This window comes from Stegodyphus dumicola, chromosome X1, assembly GCF_044657685.1.
Source record: "Stegodyphus dumicola isolate Sdum_Otavi_A_Nest chromosome X1, ASM4465768v1".
NCBI classification, from domain to species: Eukaryota; Metazoa; Arthropoda; class Arachnida; order Araneae; family Eresidae; genus Stegodyphus; species Stegodyphus dumicola.
This window is the reverse complement of record NC_140780.1, coordinates 90,062,975-90,081,938: the sequence shown is the minus strand read 5'-3', so window position 1 is coordinate 90,081,938 and position 18,964 is coordinate 90,062,975. Positions and strand designations below refer to the sequence as shown.

Below are 18,964 nucleotides of genomic sequence, written 5' to 3'. Positions count from 1 at the left end.
TCCTCGTCGTTATAATTCGCTTCCGATAGCGAAGAAACTGACAGAGGTTATTGAAAACGAAAAAATTTCGATTTGACAAATTAATCGGTAGACACAGCAATTATAGGACTTGAACAGCGGAACTTCGTAACTGAACAAGAAATTATGTCTGTTTATAGAATTAAAGAGAATGAATTATCACATAAAAAACGAAACAACTTACATTGAAAGAAATGTTTAATAAAGTAAACAAACAAATATTAAGCTTTTTTTTTGTAAATTTTGATACCCTTTAGATCATAATTGTTCTTTTTTTCATAAATTACGGTTTCATATTTTTAATTTTATAATTTCTGCATGCCATCTTACAGATTTAAACTGATGATCTATAATCCGGAAAAATCGATAATCTGGAATCGCTGAAGTCCCGACGAGTCCGAATTAACGACTTTTGACTGTATCACATCTTCTAAAAATCCAGCCCCCCCCCAAAATCTATTGCAAAATCTTTAAATATCTCTGTAGGAAATGTGAACAAAATTATAAAATCTGATTTAGAGCTAATCAAAAGAAAAAAAAATCATGATGTTCATTGCCTAACGCTGAAACATGTTTCCCAGAGTAAGATGTGCAGATTCCTGTATGAAAATTATTTGGCAGGTGAAAAATATAAATATATAATTACAGTTGATGAGGCTTGGATAAACTTATCTGATTTCAATAGAAAAAGATAGATTTACTACTGAAAAAGAGGAAAAAAACACGTAATATGTTGGTTCAGAGAAAACAAGGAAAGTTTTTCTAAAGGTTTTATGGTTATTACTAGATTCTCTTATAACCGAACACTTAAAATATGGAAAGTAGAAAAAATTGTCAAAATTTATTTGGATCACTATCAGAAATATGTTTTAACATCTATTTTTAAAGAAGAAATTCCAGCTTTTTATCCAAACAATCTTCACTGTATTAAGTTCCATCAGCATAAGACTACAAGCCATACCACTACTGCTCTATTTTTTGAAAATATCAGAAATGAAACCTTAACTGAAGGTTAAATGCACCCTTTAGATGCACCCAACCCTAGTCCCCTGATGTGTCTCCTTTAGATTATTGTACACTTGGACTTTTACAAAAGCTCTTTATAAGTGATATCCTAAAACATTGGATGGACTCTGGAAGATTGTGAAGGAGGCATGGAATGAAATAAACCTTGATGTTTTAAGGAAATGACTTTTATCTTGGAAATCATGATGATCATAGTTCAAAAAAGGGCTATGAGATTGAACATATTACGAAATAAAATTCTCAGGTTTGTTTATATATATATATATATATATCAATTTTTGCAAAATCGTTACAAAAATGTGTAACACCCTTTGAATATTACTTAAAGCTTGCCCCAAGCCTTTGAAGAGAATTCAAAGGCAATTTATGCATTTAAACAATTAAACAATTCCTACTGGGAAGGAGATACTTCACTTACAAGACAGAACAAAACATAATGTACAGTGGTACCTCGATATACGAGTGCCCTAATATACGAGTGTTTTGGAGATACGAGCTGCCGAGCATGGGATATTTTGCTTTGAGATGAGAGCAAGATTTGAGATACGAGGAATCGCACACTACACTGCTGCACATGACCACAACATGCGCATGCATGTTGGCGTCGTCTAACAGTTTTTCCCACCTTAGATTAGACTTGTTTCTCTGGGAAAATACATGGGTCTGGAGGTGGATGAGAGAGATGTGAACGAACTCATTGAGGAACAGTCTCAGGCACTGACAACCGAGGAGTTATACTATCTACATTCGCAGTAGCATACGGTGGTTCAACGAAAAATTAGTTTTGAAGGGGAGCCAGAGGTGGAGGAGGTTATCCCTACAAAAGATATAAAGGAGATCTTGGGAATGTGGGAGAAAGATGTACAGTTCGTGGATAAAAATCACCCTGAAAAATTTGCAACTGGTCGTGCATCAGAGTTGTTCAACGAAACTTGCCTAACTCATTTCTGCAATATCCTGAAAGGGAGGAAGAAACAAACCTCCTTGGACAGTTTTTTTAAACAATCTGCAGGTGGAAAGGAACAAAGCGTGACGAAATATGTATTTGTTATTTATAAATAAATGTTTCTTCTTGTAAATATATTTTTCTTATTCAAAAACACTTAACGAAAACAACTGAGGTGGTGTTTTGGGAGCTGGAATGGATTAATGGCATTTCAATTCATTTCAATGGGAAAAATTGCATCGAGATACGAGCAAGGTTATGGAACGAATTAAACTCGTATGTCGAGGTACCACTGTACAAGGAAACACAATGCAACATTATGAACATACGGTAAAGAAGGAAAAAATAATCAGCTTATTTTCTGAAGACAAAGACTTCTGATGACTGGGATCCCTCATGTGTATTATAGCCTCATGAATCCATATATTCTACATGAATACAAGTACTTGTTGCCCCTTGAAGTTTCAAGTCCATTTCTGGCATTCAAATTTACTTTTTGTGGTGTTATCAAGAACACCCCTTGATATTCCTTATTGTGATAAACAGGTTTTAAAATTTCAATACCTATTAAGAACACACACACACACACAAAAAAAAAAAAGTTTTGAAAAACTATAAAAAAGGACCACTACATACAGGATTGCAACTTAAGCAGGAGAATGAAATTCCCTGAATTTTCCATGCGAGTTTAAAAAAAATTCCAATCTAGCCTCGTAGTGTGTATTGGCAGTGCTGAGGGTTGAAAACAAAAATATTTGTCCAGTACATAGGAATTTGATAAAAAAATATTACTTTTGAATCCTCAAAGAATTTATTAGAACTACTATAGTTAGTCTCCACTTCTGAATCCCCAAATCATTTATTAGAATTATTACAGTTACTCTCCTCAATAACTTTCAAATCAAGCTTTTGCCAAACTAAGAAAACTTGCTACAGAATATTCACATACTAAATCACCGCTCTGTTCAACAAGCAATTGTATCATAAAATTAATTAATTTGAATCCTCAAAGAATTTATTAGAACTATTATAGTTACTCTCCACTTCTGAATCCCCAAATCATTTATTAGAATTATTACAGTTACTCTCCTCAATAACTTTCAAATCAAGCTTTTGCCAAACTAGGAAAACTTGCTACAGAATATTCACATACTAAATCACCGCTCTGTTCAGCAAGCAATTGTATAATAAAATTAATTAAGCCCAAATAAATTCCCTTTTTAACTGAAGACCCTGAAAGACATTTATAATAAAATGTCAGCACAAATGTATTTGATTAAAGGTGCAACTTAAAAATTAATTTTAGGTGTACATTTACATACTTACAATATATTCCATCTAAATCAGAAGTGAAATTGTTGATTTTTTGACAAAATGTATAAACTTTTAAATATCGGATTTTTACCACCGTTAATTGCATAAAAATTGCGATGTCATGAATGACACAGCTTTATTATTTTGAAAAAGGTGTCACAAATAAATTCTGGAAAGGAAGTTGTTCACAAAATGGTGACAGAGGAGCAGTTATCTATCTTATTAAATAATATACAACTGCCAAACAATCACACCTGTAACATTAGAACAGTTGCTTAATTCTGAAAGGTAAAAAAAGCAGGTTTTTCTAAGAAGTCACTAGACTTTTAATATAAACATATATAATGCAAATTATATGTAATGTTTGATAAGAACTGAAGACAAAAAAAAAAAAAAAATCAATTATACACAAATAAGAAAAGTATATTTCTGATATGGGAAAAGAAGACATTTACAATATTTATTTTTTATTTTTTATTTTTTTTTTTTTTTCAAAAAGGTGAATACATAGGACAATTTATCACAAAACTAGATTTGTTATTTTAATCCTGCAATTTTTGAACCAACTGAAGAAACACCTCTCCTCAATTTTTGTTTCTCGGGTACAAAATTTTAAGCCCATGCTTTCCTTTTGTCCAATAATATTTCTTTACCTTTACTATCACACAGCTCTTTGTCTTCAAGTGCTTGATGATGCACACCAGGAGCAGATCTGGTACATTATAAGATACCAGGAGTTACGTTAATATTCATCACATTATAAGATACATTTACCTTTCTGGCATCATTAACAGTTTGCATTGCTGTTAAAAGTATTTTTTCACCAATATATTATTAACAGGCCACCCAGATGGGAAAGTCGATAGCGATCCTGACTGCTGTACCAAGGGGCCAAGGCTTGAATCTTGGAGAAGGCATGAATGTAATTTGTCCGTTCCTTCATAGGAGGCAATGATGACTCCCCTACTAGGTGCCTCCCCTACTAGATGATGCACACCAGGAGCAGATCTGGTACATTATAAGATACCAGGAGTTACGTTAATATTCATCACATTATAAGATACATTATAAGATCCATTTACCTTTCTGGCATCATTAATAGTTTGCATTGCTGTTAAAGTATTTTTTCACCAATATATTATTAACAGGCCACCCAGATGGGAAAGTCGATAGCGATCCTGACTGCTGTACCAAGGGGCCAAGGCTTGAATCTTGGAGAAGGCATGAATGTAATTTGTCCGTTCCTTCATAGGAGGCAATGATGACTCCCCTACTAGGTGCCTCCATTATAGACCACAGCTTTCTACCTTAGTATAGTTCAAAACCTATAAACAGCTAGAACATGCCATTGGAAAAAAAAAAAAAAATTCTTATTAACAGAGAAACCACTTTCTATAGTGGCACTGCCATTTGATAAAACTAGAACTAGTTTTACAACTCTCCAAAGTTCTTCAAAATCTGAATTATTAATCAAATCCTTATAAAAGTGATCAAGTTGCACTGCAGTATAATTAATAAAAATGTTTTCAAACACCCTTACTTCTGAATAATTCTTTAAGCTACACTTTTGATTTATCTACAGATGCTGAATCCATCCATTCATTTTCATACAGCAGCCTCTCCATCCTTTTCTCACATAAAATTTCATTAGATGCAATAAGCTTAGGATCGAATAAAGAAATGTATTTGATCAAGCTTCTTTCAACTATTTTTGATGGAAGCTTAACCACAGAGTTCTGAATTCTCTTTTCTTTAGGTCTGACTCTCCACTTTTAGCTAAATAGTCGCACCAGATCCTACATCCACATCTGCAACACTACAATATTTGACTGGATACAAGAATCTATTTTTGTCAATTTTTTAGGAGTTTTTGCTTTTTGCAGTAAATCTCTTTTGATAAATTCTGAAAGAAGCTGATTTAGCATACTATGAAACGTTGCACATAGGATCAGCTACCAGAAAAGATTATAGAAACAGATGTAGAACTTCTTCAACAGAAATAATAAAACATATTTTAACAGCTTCTCACAGTCTTTGGGTGTTCGATGATTCTATATATTGTTTCCCACACAAAAAATACCAATAGTTCTTTCAGCAACAGTATGTTTTCATACCATTTACTTCTCAAAATTTCAGCAGAGAAGTCGTATAATTAGTAATGGCATATAATTTGCTAGCTGAGTAGAATTATCTTTAATATCCATATATTTAAATAAGCTTTAATTTAAATAACTGCACTTAGCTTCTAGTCGGTAGCTCTATGCCCAGCTCTAAAGGAACTGTAAACGACATACAAACCGCAGAACCCAATATCTAATATATGAAATAAGTCATTACCATTTGCAAAATTTTCTTTCAAATCTTTGAGGAATTTAGCATTTGGTCCATTGAAGGATACTTAAAGCTATTTCATTTTATACAGTTCTCAGATTTTCTCAATAAAAACTTCTCAGATGGTCAGTGGCAAAAGCATGCCCCCCTAAAAAAAAATGATGTGAGTATCTTGTGCTCACTTCATTCTTCAGTTTGCCCCAAAAATCTATCTAATTCTATTTAAAGCTTCATCAAAGCAAATTATGAATTCAATGCTCTTATTAAAAAATAGGATCTTTCTAAAGCATGGAGTTAAACCCAATGACACTACAACATTTTTGTACATACCAGCTTTCACTTTATTGCAGTCATCAAACATTTTCTGGAACAGAAGAGCAGCATCATTAAACACATTATACGAAACATGTGAACAAACATGTTGTCCTTAGTTATGCCAGAGTTTAAAGTTGATGATTCAGCAACTGGTGCCAGAGATTACTGCGCTTCAGAACAGTTTTTATCTGCACAGAAATTTTTTTTAGAGTTCATAGAACTGATTTTCTTATGCTTTACACTGTCTATGTGGTTTGTGATTGCTTTTCTTCCAATGTTACTAAGCACAATATTTTATTGGCAAAACATGCACCTTGCCATATTAGGAGCTTCTTCAAGAAGTTGCAACCATGGACTTCAATGGGAACTGAGATGAGAATCCATCCAATCCAGATTAAAAAATGTCTTTTTTTGCAGATATTTTATATATTAAAAAAAAATATATATTTAAGAATATTTAAAAATAAGTCCAAGTATTTTATATTTATTTAGCAGCAAACATAAGTAAAAAAAAAATATGTGTACTTAATTTCCTGATGGTATGTCATCAGACTGATAGGACTACTTTCACACGGATGCCAGTGAAAACTGACTGAAATCAGAAAGTTAACCCTTTACAGTTGCATTAAGTTATCATGCTGGTTGGAATTAATTTTCCTTGAGCTGGTAATGTGAACTTTATAAGATCAACATGGTCCTCTGCTCTGGCGGCTGACAGCAGACACATGACTGGAAGAGTAGGCATATGACTACAAATGGTTAATAATGTATAAATTTAGAAGAAAGAAGCCACATTAAATCACATAAATAATATTAAGTTAATTACTTAAAATGATTGAAAAAGATTAAACATTAAGCTGCAACGATCAACAGTATTTCGCCAAATATATATATATACCAATTTTTTGAAAGGCACTGGTGTATAAAATATATCAGAAGTCTGTTATTAAATTTAATTTATTAAATTATTAATTTTAACGCCCAACACGACAATGTCAATTTATTCAATTTAATGCCCATACTGAGAGTACCTCACTAACAGATGGCAGCACTGGGCTTCTCTGCTCTGTGAGGTAAGAGTCTGTTTATAACAATTGTTTATAATTAAATATTACATTCTTGGGGAATGGGGAGTTTACTGACTCTGTTCCAGGAATGAATAAAAGTATTTCAGTTTCTTCTAAACCTTTGCTTATGCTAGTTGAGTTTCTCACTCATCTCTGTTTAGTTAATATTTTAATTTAACCACTTCACTTTTTCCTGAGACAAACTCATTGATTTCAAAGTTGTCATTTGACGTCAAAATGTCATACACTCATTGAGGGCCTAAAGTGTTAGTCCCGACAGACACCCCAGAATGATGGGAAATTGAAAAGAGGTAATTGATGGCTAATTTATCATGCTTTCTCTACAGCAGGTTTGTAAACTCACTAACAAACGCAGGAAATAGTAATGCACCCTTTTCCCTGGTACTAGAATGGAACAACTGCTCATTTGAAAAACACACTTTTAGGAGATCATCTTTGTTAATTTTCAAATAAGAGATTAGGGAACACAAAAGAAATTTTTCTCTAGTCTAAGGATACAAGTAGGCAGTTTTCGAAATCAAGTCTTCACAGCTGGTGAAAGAGGAAGATATTTATAAGGCCAGTTTCAGAGGGAAAACATTTATCTTTGGAAGAAATCAGATGGATCTGATCTTGCTGTATCTGATACATCTGATAAAGTACATTCACCAAATAATAAAAGAAGGGGAGTATATCTGATTTGAGTCACATGAGAATCAAAGTCATGCTCTTGATATCCAAGAGCCAGTCCCTACTCGTGCATCAGAATAATGTGGAAAGAGCTATTCTTCCTGAGAAAAATCATACATTATCATCTCATTTACGGAGGAAAAAAAGAGACCCTATGGGCCGAAAAATAAAAAAAGAATTTTGAGGTATACCAGATATAAGCTTGCTTAACAGCTTTTCTTCCCGAACAAAATTACCTAATACAATCTATATTTATAAAATATTAAAAAGGGCAGTGACAGGGCCCAATATTCAAGTTAGGGTTTGTACACATGGAATTTAAGAACTTATAAGGAACATTAATAAAAGAATTAAGGACCTGTCAGCAGAGAGAGTTTAATAAACGAAAGCACTTATCGATACCCGAGCTTCACTTTTGTAAGTTCCCTCTTCATTTTATGATTTCAGATATAAGCGAAGATTTCTGTAATTCTAAAGAATGTACAGAACAATGTACAGAGGAATCTGCAAATTTTATTTCTTTAACAATATAAGTATAGAGAATAACTAAAATGATATATGGTCAGGTCTAGCACCATAGCCACTGTGGCAGAATTTTAAGTAAAGCACTGAGCCCCCCCCCCAAAATAAAAAATAAAAGAATAATAATAAAGATTAGGGATTAGAAAAATTTTAAGAATTTGGATAAACACTGGGCAGGACTCATAGAAATTTCCCCAGGTGACAAAATGACTATCCCTGTTACAGTGCAGTGACACACATAAGGCAGATCTTTTAAATGTTCAGTTTTTAATTTCTTTATGAACAGAAAAATTCCTTTCTACAGATGCCTGCCGCCCATGTGACACAATTAGAACAACTTTTGCGATTTTCCATCTTGTGTCTTGTGAAAATAAAGTGAAGATTAAGAGAAATACTTTTTAGGATCAAAAGCAGAAAATTCAAATAACTTTCTTTTCACGCTTAGTAAAATTCTCCAAAAATTGTGTCATTTTAAAATATGACATGGGAAAATAAAAATGTTTCATTTTAAAGCTATTTCTTAATTATAATTCTAATAGATTTGAAAAATTCCCAAATCCCCAAATTAAAAATTTTTTTTTTATACAAACTGATCTTGAAATCACCAAACTGGTAAGTCGTTAAATTTAGCACTACATAATAAAAGAAATCTTATCTCTAAAAAGAAAATTTTTTTTGATGTAATAAAACTCTTCATTCTCAGGTAAAAAAAAAAAAAAAAAAAAAAAAAAAAAAAAAAAAAAAAAAAACTGAAATGTTAATTTTTCAATAGAAGCAGAGTCTCATGCTCATAAATTTGGGAACCACACTGCTAATATTAAGAAGTTGGAAAGATTTCAAATCATAACCCATCAAGTATATATTTTCAATGAATCACCAAAAATATTCCTAAAAAATGTTAGTTAACACTCAAAATGGCAATCGTAAAAGAATAGACAGAAATAGCAGATGCGTAAAATTAAGGACCTTCTGCCGATTTTGGCCAAAATTAAGGACCGTCCAAGAGCCAAATAGCATTAAAAAAAAAAAAAAAAAAAAAAAAAAAAAAAAAAAGTTTCAGATTTTAAATTACGTCTAAAGCGGCTTTTTTTAATGTTTTGTGTGTTACCTTTATTTATTAAATATCACGTTCTTTGCACTTAAACCATAAAATTTAGTTTCATGCCAATGTCACAAAATAATTTTAAAATGAGCATATCTTTAGAATTTCCGATACACAGTTTGAAGTGCTGGAGATAAAAAGGTTTTTTTCTCTCGTAGAGAGGTGCCATTGCTCGCTTTTAAATTGTTGAGTTTGTTACTCAAAAATTCATTAAAATTTTGCAAAATATAAAAACAAATACCAAATTTGGGCTTCCACCTGCCTATATTCACAGTAGGATTATGCCATTCAAAATTCGATGGCTCTATGTACCGTTGTTTTGTCACAATGCGAGAAATATAAATACATTTATGCAGATTTTTCATTATTTAATTTTTTCAAATATAATGCAGGACTCTAACATTTTGTGGCAACAGTTTTAAAAGTGAACTGACATTTATAAGAGTCCGACACAAAATGCCAAAATGAAAGTAATAGTCCTTCAGGACTCGCATCTCTTTGGACTAAACACAAAAAACCAAAGGACATTTAACGGCCATATGAACCCTGAAAGCAGGCACAGGGCAGGGTTTTTGGTATGATAGCAAGAAAAATTTTCTTTTTCGATATTAACAAAAACATAAATATAATTTCAAAAAGTAAATTTTTATTTTTCAGCTGAGTTGCATTTCCTTGTAACATAATGCTAGTTCACTTACAGCATATTACAGTTTATGCATGCAGCATTATATATATGTTCCATTTTTTGATACAATAATATTCAATTTAAATCATTTTCAAAAGCTTTTTTTCACATACTTTACAAAAGTATGGTCAACTGGGTGTCATCGTCAAAGTGCCGAATAATGTAAATTTCAGTTCTAAAATTTGAAATTGCTACAGAAATTTTGGAACTTTTTCACTCCAAGCTCAAATACCTACATTCAAGCATCCTTTTCTATGGATAAACATCAAAAGTAAGAAAAATAGATTAAAATAATTAACATTTGGCAGCTATGTGGAAACAATGCCTAACACGGAGATGTATAAAATACTCGTACATATCGGCCCTCAGAATTCAGGATTTCACTACAGATATTTTCTAAGCCTCAATTTTGTGTTCTTAGGGTCCACAAGTTACAACTTACACAAAATTTCACCGCAGTCTAAATTCTTTTACTGCCCCTGAAGGAATTAAATGGTTAGCCTTGATAACTGATTATTAATTTTTAAAAATTGTTGCTGTAAAATGACAAATATGGCACATATCACACATGCATTTGTTTCATACAAACAACTGTTTTGGACTATTTTTCTGCCTGGCTTACTACCGAAAGAAAGATGCGTGATTTTTTCCCCTTTCTTTATAAAAAATTTGCACGTTGTTTGTTTTCAACCAATCAGCTATCAGCTTTCTTGTAAAGGAGAACCAGTTTCCTCTTTAGATGTTAAGTGATCTGTGGTGATTGGCTGTTGGAACAAAGCAGAAAAATTGTTCCAAACAGTTGATCTTCCAAAACAAACGGATGCGTGATAGCAGACTATGGGGGGGGTTAAATTAAAGAAAAAGGTTTAATAGATTTTGCATACAAGATTAGGAGGCAGAGCAAAATCAGAAATTTCAAAGGTTACAACAATTTCTAATTTATTTTTACGAAACGAAGTGCGTAAAAACATTGTTATATTTAATGCATTTGTTTCTGAATTGGACTGCGAGTTATAACCATTGTTAATTTCTTGAAAATTAAATTTTAAATGTGAAATATTTAAAAATCAAAACAACAAAAAATTAAGTTCAGAGGAAATAATATTTTGGCATTTACCAAAGCATGCCAACTTTTTTAATGTAATTTATAAACCATCAGACATTTTTGTGCAATTTTGAAGATCGATAGTCACAAAATATCCATGCCACTGACGATGTTGAAAAGCTTAACAGTTCAACAATACAAAGACCGTAATCCAGACTTGTCGGGACTTCGGCGATTCTGGATTAAGGGTTTTTCCGGATTATAGATCATCAATTTAAATCTGGTAAGTTGGCATGCAAAAATTATACAATTAAAAATATGAAACTGTAATTTATGAAATAAAGTGCAATTATGATCTAAAGGGTATCAAAATTTACAAAAAAAAAAAAAAAAAAAAAAAAAAAGCTTAATATTTGTTTACTTTATTAAACATTTTTTCAATGTAAGTTATAAGTTGCTTCGTTTTTTGTGCTAAACGCGCATGCAAAAAAAAAAGTTTGCAGCTTTGAGGTCCGGATTATAGATCATTCTGGATAATGGACGTCCAGATTACAGACTTTGTACTGTAATATGATTCAAAAAGCATGAACAGACTTCTTTTAACTTTAAAATACACTGCATGAACATTTAGCATTTTAACAAGCACATATGAGAGAATGTTAGGTAAATAAATACACATTAAAAAAATCATTTCATAATGTGTAAAAGATCACAGAGTTTCACTTACCAGATTTTTTTTAACTGGACATGACAACAGAGAAAAGAATTATCTCAAAGTTGGAGCTCTCTGAACGAACAGACACAATTTTCTTTCATTCACATGCACTGTATGGCAAAGAGATTGATTTCTTGTTCTTCACAAGAACATGCAAGTCAAGCTCTGTGGACACTGTAGGTTACTTGGAAACTTACTTTACCTTTCTGAAAGACAATCAGATAGGTGCTGTGAAAACTGGCTTTATGTCAGCTGCCCAAATGCCACTCACGCACCACATAATTTACTAAGAAAGTGATCCACTTCCAACTTTGGAGCAAAAATCGCCTTTTGAGGATCGCCATATGAAATTCTCCAACTTTTCGAGATTTTGATTAAAATACTTAAATTTCCTGACTTTTTCATAACCTTTTTTGAAAAATTTCGAATTCCCCAACATTTCCCGTTTCTCTCGGTAACTTGCCAACCCTGTACATAAGTGTTACAAAGCAAACATGTACTGAAAAATGTGAAATTAAGCAACAGAACTGTAATACAATCAAATACCCAAGAGTTACTGCTTTTATACTAAGTTAGAATCTATAAGCCTTCTGAATGAAAACGTTTTCCCGAAATTTTATTTACAGCTAATCCATATTGTTAATTACTTCACTTTGTAAGAAATGAGTTGGCCGTTCTCTGTTCTTCCAGAGACAAAATACAAACTTGCACATAAATAATAATGTATAACATGAAAACTAGCAACATATGTAAAATGCGATTCACTATTTTTAGAAAAACCAGCACAAACAGTAACAGCATGATGACATTTTCCAAGACTACAGTGAAGTAATAACTTTGACCAATATAACTGATATTTGGGTTTATATTAAAGCAGACTACCTGCAAAATCCTTATACCTTGATTTTATAATTAAAAAAATATCTTTATAAACATCAGATTTCAAAACAGATGAAATAAAAATTTTTATTAGGTTTATTTTATTAGTTTTCATGTTAGAAAGTATTTAAGAAAATTCGAGTGAAAAACATAAACGAATGTGAGCTCTCTATGAAAACTCAAGACATCTTCCACTGCTAGTCATTCTGTTCCAGAAGTTATTTAACAATATTTTCAAATAAACACTAACATAATCAAAAGCAAAAGAAACTAGCCAGCTCAAAGTGATATAGAGTAGAAGTGTAAAAAGACTTAAGTTTAAAAATTCTCTTCATATTGCATATATGCTCTGCCAAGGTGATAAAAGCTTCCTTAAAAAATACACACCAAAGAGAACGTTTTCCTGGTTTACTTTAAGAAACTGATACTAAGTACAGAAAGCAAGGAAAAAATTTAGTCAACCTTCTTAAAATTTATGGTTTTTCTAAAACTTACAAAGCAAGTACCTAGTTACTTACTAAATCAAACATATCCACACATAACAGATCAGCTGCATATAAAATATAGGTTTTACTAAGAGTTAGCAATAAAACTAGCAAGTATTACATATGCCACAACCACCAGTAGAACAAATGTGATGAATGGCTGAAAACATAACAGGGAACTGATAAATGACATTAAATGGGGTTAAAAAATGCTCATATTGATTCTTTACAATTTTGAACATATAATTTGTTGAAACTGATATTTTTACAGAAATATACCTAAAAATTGTTAGCCATAAACTATACAGCAATTTCAAAATAAAGTAATAATTTCTAAATTTCTATTTCACCAAAATCTCCACCTTAAACTAATTAATTTTAATTTAATAATTAATTTTAATTTAAATGTCCACTGCATTTTAATTCAGGCACATTTTCAGTTCAGCAAAACCTACATATTTTGCAATTTGACACATTTAAATCACATGATTTACACACTCTTTAAACTCATCACTTTTGGATTTTACATTAATGCATGCAGAAATAAAAATACTAACATGTCCTCCTTGTGCAATACGAATAGCACTTCTTAAACCACTCTGTATTTGACCCATGTGTACAACACCTGTTACACCAACAATTTCCAGCATTCCATCATAATGTGTAGGCTTAGAGAAGCTATCTTCCTTTTCTGGGCCCCAAGGATTAGCACCTGAGCCCCAACTAAAAGGAGGTAAAAACATTTATGCTTTCAATAAATAATAATTATTACATTAAGAACATAGTCATAATAATAAATAATAAAGATTACTCAGACATACCTGAGAATATTAAGAATAATTATTCCTTCTACAGGCGGTAAATCAATAATTTTACCATCCACTTCTAACCGAATTTCTTTGTGCAAATCCTTCCATGTTTTTCGACTCACAATTTTTCTTAACCCCATCTTTACATACACACCTTTATTGTGTAACCTTCAGAAAGACAGATATAATATACAAAATGAAATTAATATAACAGCACATCAAATTCCCATCATAATTTTTTAAAATTTTTCTTAAAGGTATGATTATTCTTTTTAATATTTCATAAAATGCAATTACCATATTGATACATAAGGCATAAAAATGTAAAAAAAAAAAATTAACTTTTTATCTAAAAAAGAAGAATTTCAAAATTATTACTATTACATAAAAAGCACAACACCTTTGGGAATGCTGAAGAAATAAGTGCCCAGTTAACAAGTTTCTGTTGATATGCACATACAACAGTAGATCAAAAACAAATGAAACAAATACACACTTTTGCAAAAAAAATTGAAGCACCAAGGACTTTTGAAATCGTGATGAAATTTGGTATGCAAAAACATCTTGATCGAGCATGTCTGGGAATGGTAGACTGCCAAATTCGGGCACCACAAAATATTGCATATCTGGAGCGACAACTGATTAATGCCCGACAGAAATGTGTCGCAGGATCACATTAGGAACCTCTACCACTTCTTGCTTCGACGAACTTAAGCATGCATTGCCAACAGGGGTGGTTCGACCAACTACTAATCTGAACACTCAGTGGGTGATTGTGAGTCGCGAACAGGTACTATGACCTTGATTTTTTAATCATTTTATTATCTGCCTACGAGCTATACACATATTCAGTATCATAAAAAACAACCACTTTCTTCATGGTGCTTCAATTTTTTTGCAAAAGAGACAAATTAAATTAGTAACATAATTTATCATTAGAAATAATTCATTATTACTTAGCAAAAAATTAATTCTTTTCCTTAAGGGAGACAAAAAATTTATCAACTTTAGTTAGTTGCTTTTCATCATGCAAAATCAACCGATTATATTGTGCCATACAAATACCTGTAATATACTAATCATTAAAATTATTCAAAATACACTTTCAAGGTGGTTATCAGTAAAAGTAGCCCTAAGGTAGAGAATATGTTACATAGACCAAAAGATAAAGAAAACTGGGAAAAGAAATTATAATAGTCCAAATTCTGACTATCAGATGGTGCTGGTTGAACGGACAATGTTGTAACGTAATGTAATGTTAAAGGACATTATGCAAATTAGGAAGTAAATAAAAAATGAAAAGTAAATGCCAAAAAATCATCCTTCACCATGCTTTTAGAGTAAAATGATTGAGCTTCATTGGTCAAGTTGTTTAATTAAAGCTGCAATGAGAATTGGATATAGTGTGAGAATATCAGTGTTTGAAAAACTTGTCAAAAAGACCAAAGTTGAAGAAGGATTAAAAAAAAAAAAAAAAAAAAAAGAGATTATTACTAAATTTAAAGAGACTAGGCAGTTGAGTGTGATGCCACAAAGTGGATAGAAACACATAAAAAAAAAAAAAAACTACTGTTGCTATGGCTGATAAACTGTCCTGTTCCAATACTTTAAATACTCTTAATCTCAAAGCAGAAGACATTGTTTTGGGCCTCTGCTCCCTGATTCACCCACTGACGATTCATAACTTAAAGCTAGGCTTACCATAATATTTTTGCTTAAATAAGACATTTTTTGTTCAAAATGGGATAATTTTGAGAAAATACAACTGCGAATACAACCTACTAGGGTACATACCTATGACTGAAAAATCTAAATAAAGAAGTTATTAATAAAAAAACAGAGAATTAAAAGAAATTTTCAATAACCGAACTGAATGTAGCTTACTATTAAGAAGTTATTATTAGTATTTATATTTTCCTACAAAATTCTTTAAAGCACAGTTCATATTTTACTTTCTCGCCATGATAATAAAATTCTTACAAAAAAGGATAATTCTTTTTTAATTCATCAATAAACACAATTTCTTTGACAGAATTTCAGGAATTAATTTTACATTAAAGTACAAAATAATACATTAAAGTACAAAATAATCACAAATGATAACACAAACTCAACATATAGAATTATGATGTGGCCAGTGGGAAGTTATAGTGTTCCTGTCACTATTTAAAGCAAATAACTATTTAAAAAATTAAATAAAAATAACTGGAATTCATAGACTACATGCTATTATAAATTCCGGGAGAAAATATCTGGATGAATGAATATAAACACCTAAATTTATCAGGTCACATGCCATAATTTTGGTGGAAATCTACATAACATCAAAAATACTGAGATCAAGACAAAATAGTTAGATTGTCAAATGTGAGTGTAACAGAGGGGAAATATGTTTACTTCTTATATATTTGGCACTTTAAAAATTTTACCAAATAACTGGAAGATGACAAATTTGCAGACATAATTACACTGGGACAGTCCAGCTCAAAGCAGGATGTCTATTAAGACTTTTTACAGTAAAATTTATAATGGACTATGGAAAATTAAAGTTTCCATAGTCCATTATAAATATTTCAGATAATTTTGGATGTTATTCAGGGAGATTTGTTTTTCTTAACACAGAAAGGTACAGGAAATAAAAAAATGATAAGGAATAAATATGCTTTTAAGGCTATTTTTCTCTGTTTACCCACCACCAAATGATTAAGAAAACAAAGCTATAATTTTCTCTTACAATGTATTTGAGATCTTGCCTTTTGTGAAGAAAATAGATACTTTTTGTCAATAATCACAAAAAACTACTAAACTGACACAGTTAAAAGAATTATTTATATCTTGTAAAAGAAGCAGAAATTAGCAAGGATTTTCTCCCACTTTAATCATCAAATTTGTTCAGAATATTTTTCATTAATATAAATTTGTCCAGTGTATCGCATAAACTTCTTTATGTAACATTATTCAAATTAAGACTTCAGACATTTACACTAAACATAAACCTGCAGAATTTTCAAAATTTAAACTTTTGTTCACAAATAGTTATGTAGGAACTTGTTTTCTGGGAATATTACAATTTCATAGTGAAAGAGAAATTTTCTGTCATGAATTACATAAACAAAACTGCTAATAACAAACTATACATTAGTAATGGAAGGCAGTGCTGCCAGAGATTTTTTCAACTAAATTCGCAAAAGAGGGCTCACAAAATCGCAAATGACGTCAGAGATAACGTGATTTTGTGACGTCACACTTACGCATGCTCACATGACCTCTGAGATCATCACAAATTTACTGTCTATTGGTTTCGTAAGTTACTGTATTCGATTCTTAGCCTTTTAATTTACGTATCTTAGCTTTCACGAAAATTTTAAATATATTGCTCATTTTCAACTGTTTAAATACCTATTTCATTTTAAATTAATTCTCATTTAATTTAGGTTTCTATTTTTAAATTAACTTGTACATATCCATTCTTAAGAGATTCTTCACGTTTACACTTCCATTTTTAAGAGATTCTTGACGATTTTGTATTAAATTTTTTGAGTTGGCAATAAATTTTTTATTTATTTGCTCAATTGTGAACACTTAAATTGAGGAATGCTTTTTAGTGAGATTTCCGTTTTGCATTGTCAATTTATTTCAGATTCTGGTTACTTACTTATCACTGTTAAATTTATTTGCATTGTTATTTAGAAAAATGCCATTAATTTGATTTTTAAGACATTTCAATTGCTTAGTTCTTAACAATATTATAATCAGGAGAATAAATTTCCTTTCTTTCTCCATTTGGGTACTTAATATATGGTGCGCAAGCTGCAAGTTCTTTTGTTCGATTCGTTATCACCATAGAACTGAGGAGACTGACTGAAAAACGAAACGCATGGGGTAAGGGGGGGGAGGTGAGAGGTCTTGAAGCAGTTTTTCTCCTTTTTTGTTTTTTCCTATCATTACACCGGTGTCAGGCTGTGCAGCCTTGAAAAGGAAAGCCTACATGTACACAAGATTGCCAGATGCCAACTTCTATTTAAGTCTAAATAAACTTTTTTTATATATAAATTATTTTTATTTGATACATTATTTTTTAATACAAGCATTTTACGATACATTAAAAAAAATTTGAAGTCACAAAAGTGGCACAAGAAAATGATGGATGTCGCAAAAATCATGAAAAATCGCAAATAAAATTTTAGTAGCACAAGTTTGTCAAAAGTCGCAAATTTGTGAAAAATCGCACGATCTGCAACACTGATGGAGGGGTATCTGCAGTATTTAATACAAATGTATTAACTACAGACATGTTTTGAATTATTGAATCGTGAAGCAATTTTGTACATTCATGTAATGCATTCAATTTATATCCATTTTAATTAATTTGTCAAAAGTTTTTTTTACATAGGGGTGCTATACAGCGAGATTATAGAAGTGGAAAAAAGACTAACAGAAATTAATAATTATCCCTCCCCCCCAAAAAAAATTAGAAAAGGGATATATATATATATAACATTTATTCACGAAATACACAAAAAGAAATAATCATGAAATGTACATCCCTTTGATAATGTGTTTTAAATGAATTTATCAAAAGATAACACACCAGTTTATCAAAAAAATAATAAATTTTTAATACACACTATTACTAAATGTGCTTCCTATGGTAAATCCTTCATTATACTAGTGTTTTCATAAGCATTCAGTTTTCATTTTTTCTTTCCCCACTTTTTTCCTTTTAAAATTTTATCTTTAAATGTCATCACAATTTGTGCGCTTATCAAAAGTGAACTTTAGATAAGCTATATTTTCCATACTGTATATATACAAAAAATATCAAGATAATGAGCATAAAATTATTAATACTTCACTTAAGTATTAGTACCTTTCATATACAAAAATTAAAATATTTCAATTCATCCTTTCATCTAAATCTTTTCAGATACTTTTAGTATCAAACTTAAGAGGTAAAGAGATTTGAAATTCTCCACAAGCTTGGATTCAGATTCAAAAAGAAATCTTACTTATTC

At 31.1% G+C, this 18,964-nt stretch overlaps 1 protein-coding gene across 1 annotated transcript in view; it reads right to left on the bottom strand.

Moving 5' to 3' along the window:
* Positions 1–18,964, bottom strand: part of LOC118193352 (diacylglycerol kinase theta-like) — a 238,058-nt gene that overhangs the window by 23,472 nt on the left and 195,622 nt on the right. Inside the window, exons 18-19 of the mRNA XM_035364432.2 lie at positions 13,962–14,117; positions 13,698–13,863 (exon numbers count right to left, since the gene is read on the bottom strand). Coding sequence (XP_035220323.1) covers positions 13,698–13,863; positions 13,962–14,117 — 322 coding nt within the window. The remainder of the gene's footprint in view (positions 1–13,697; positions 13,864–13,961; positions 14,118–18,964) is intronic.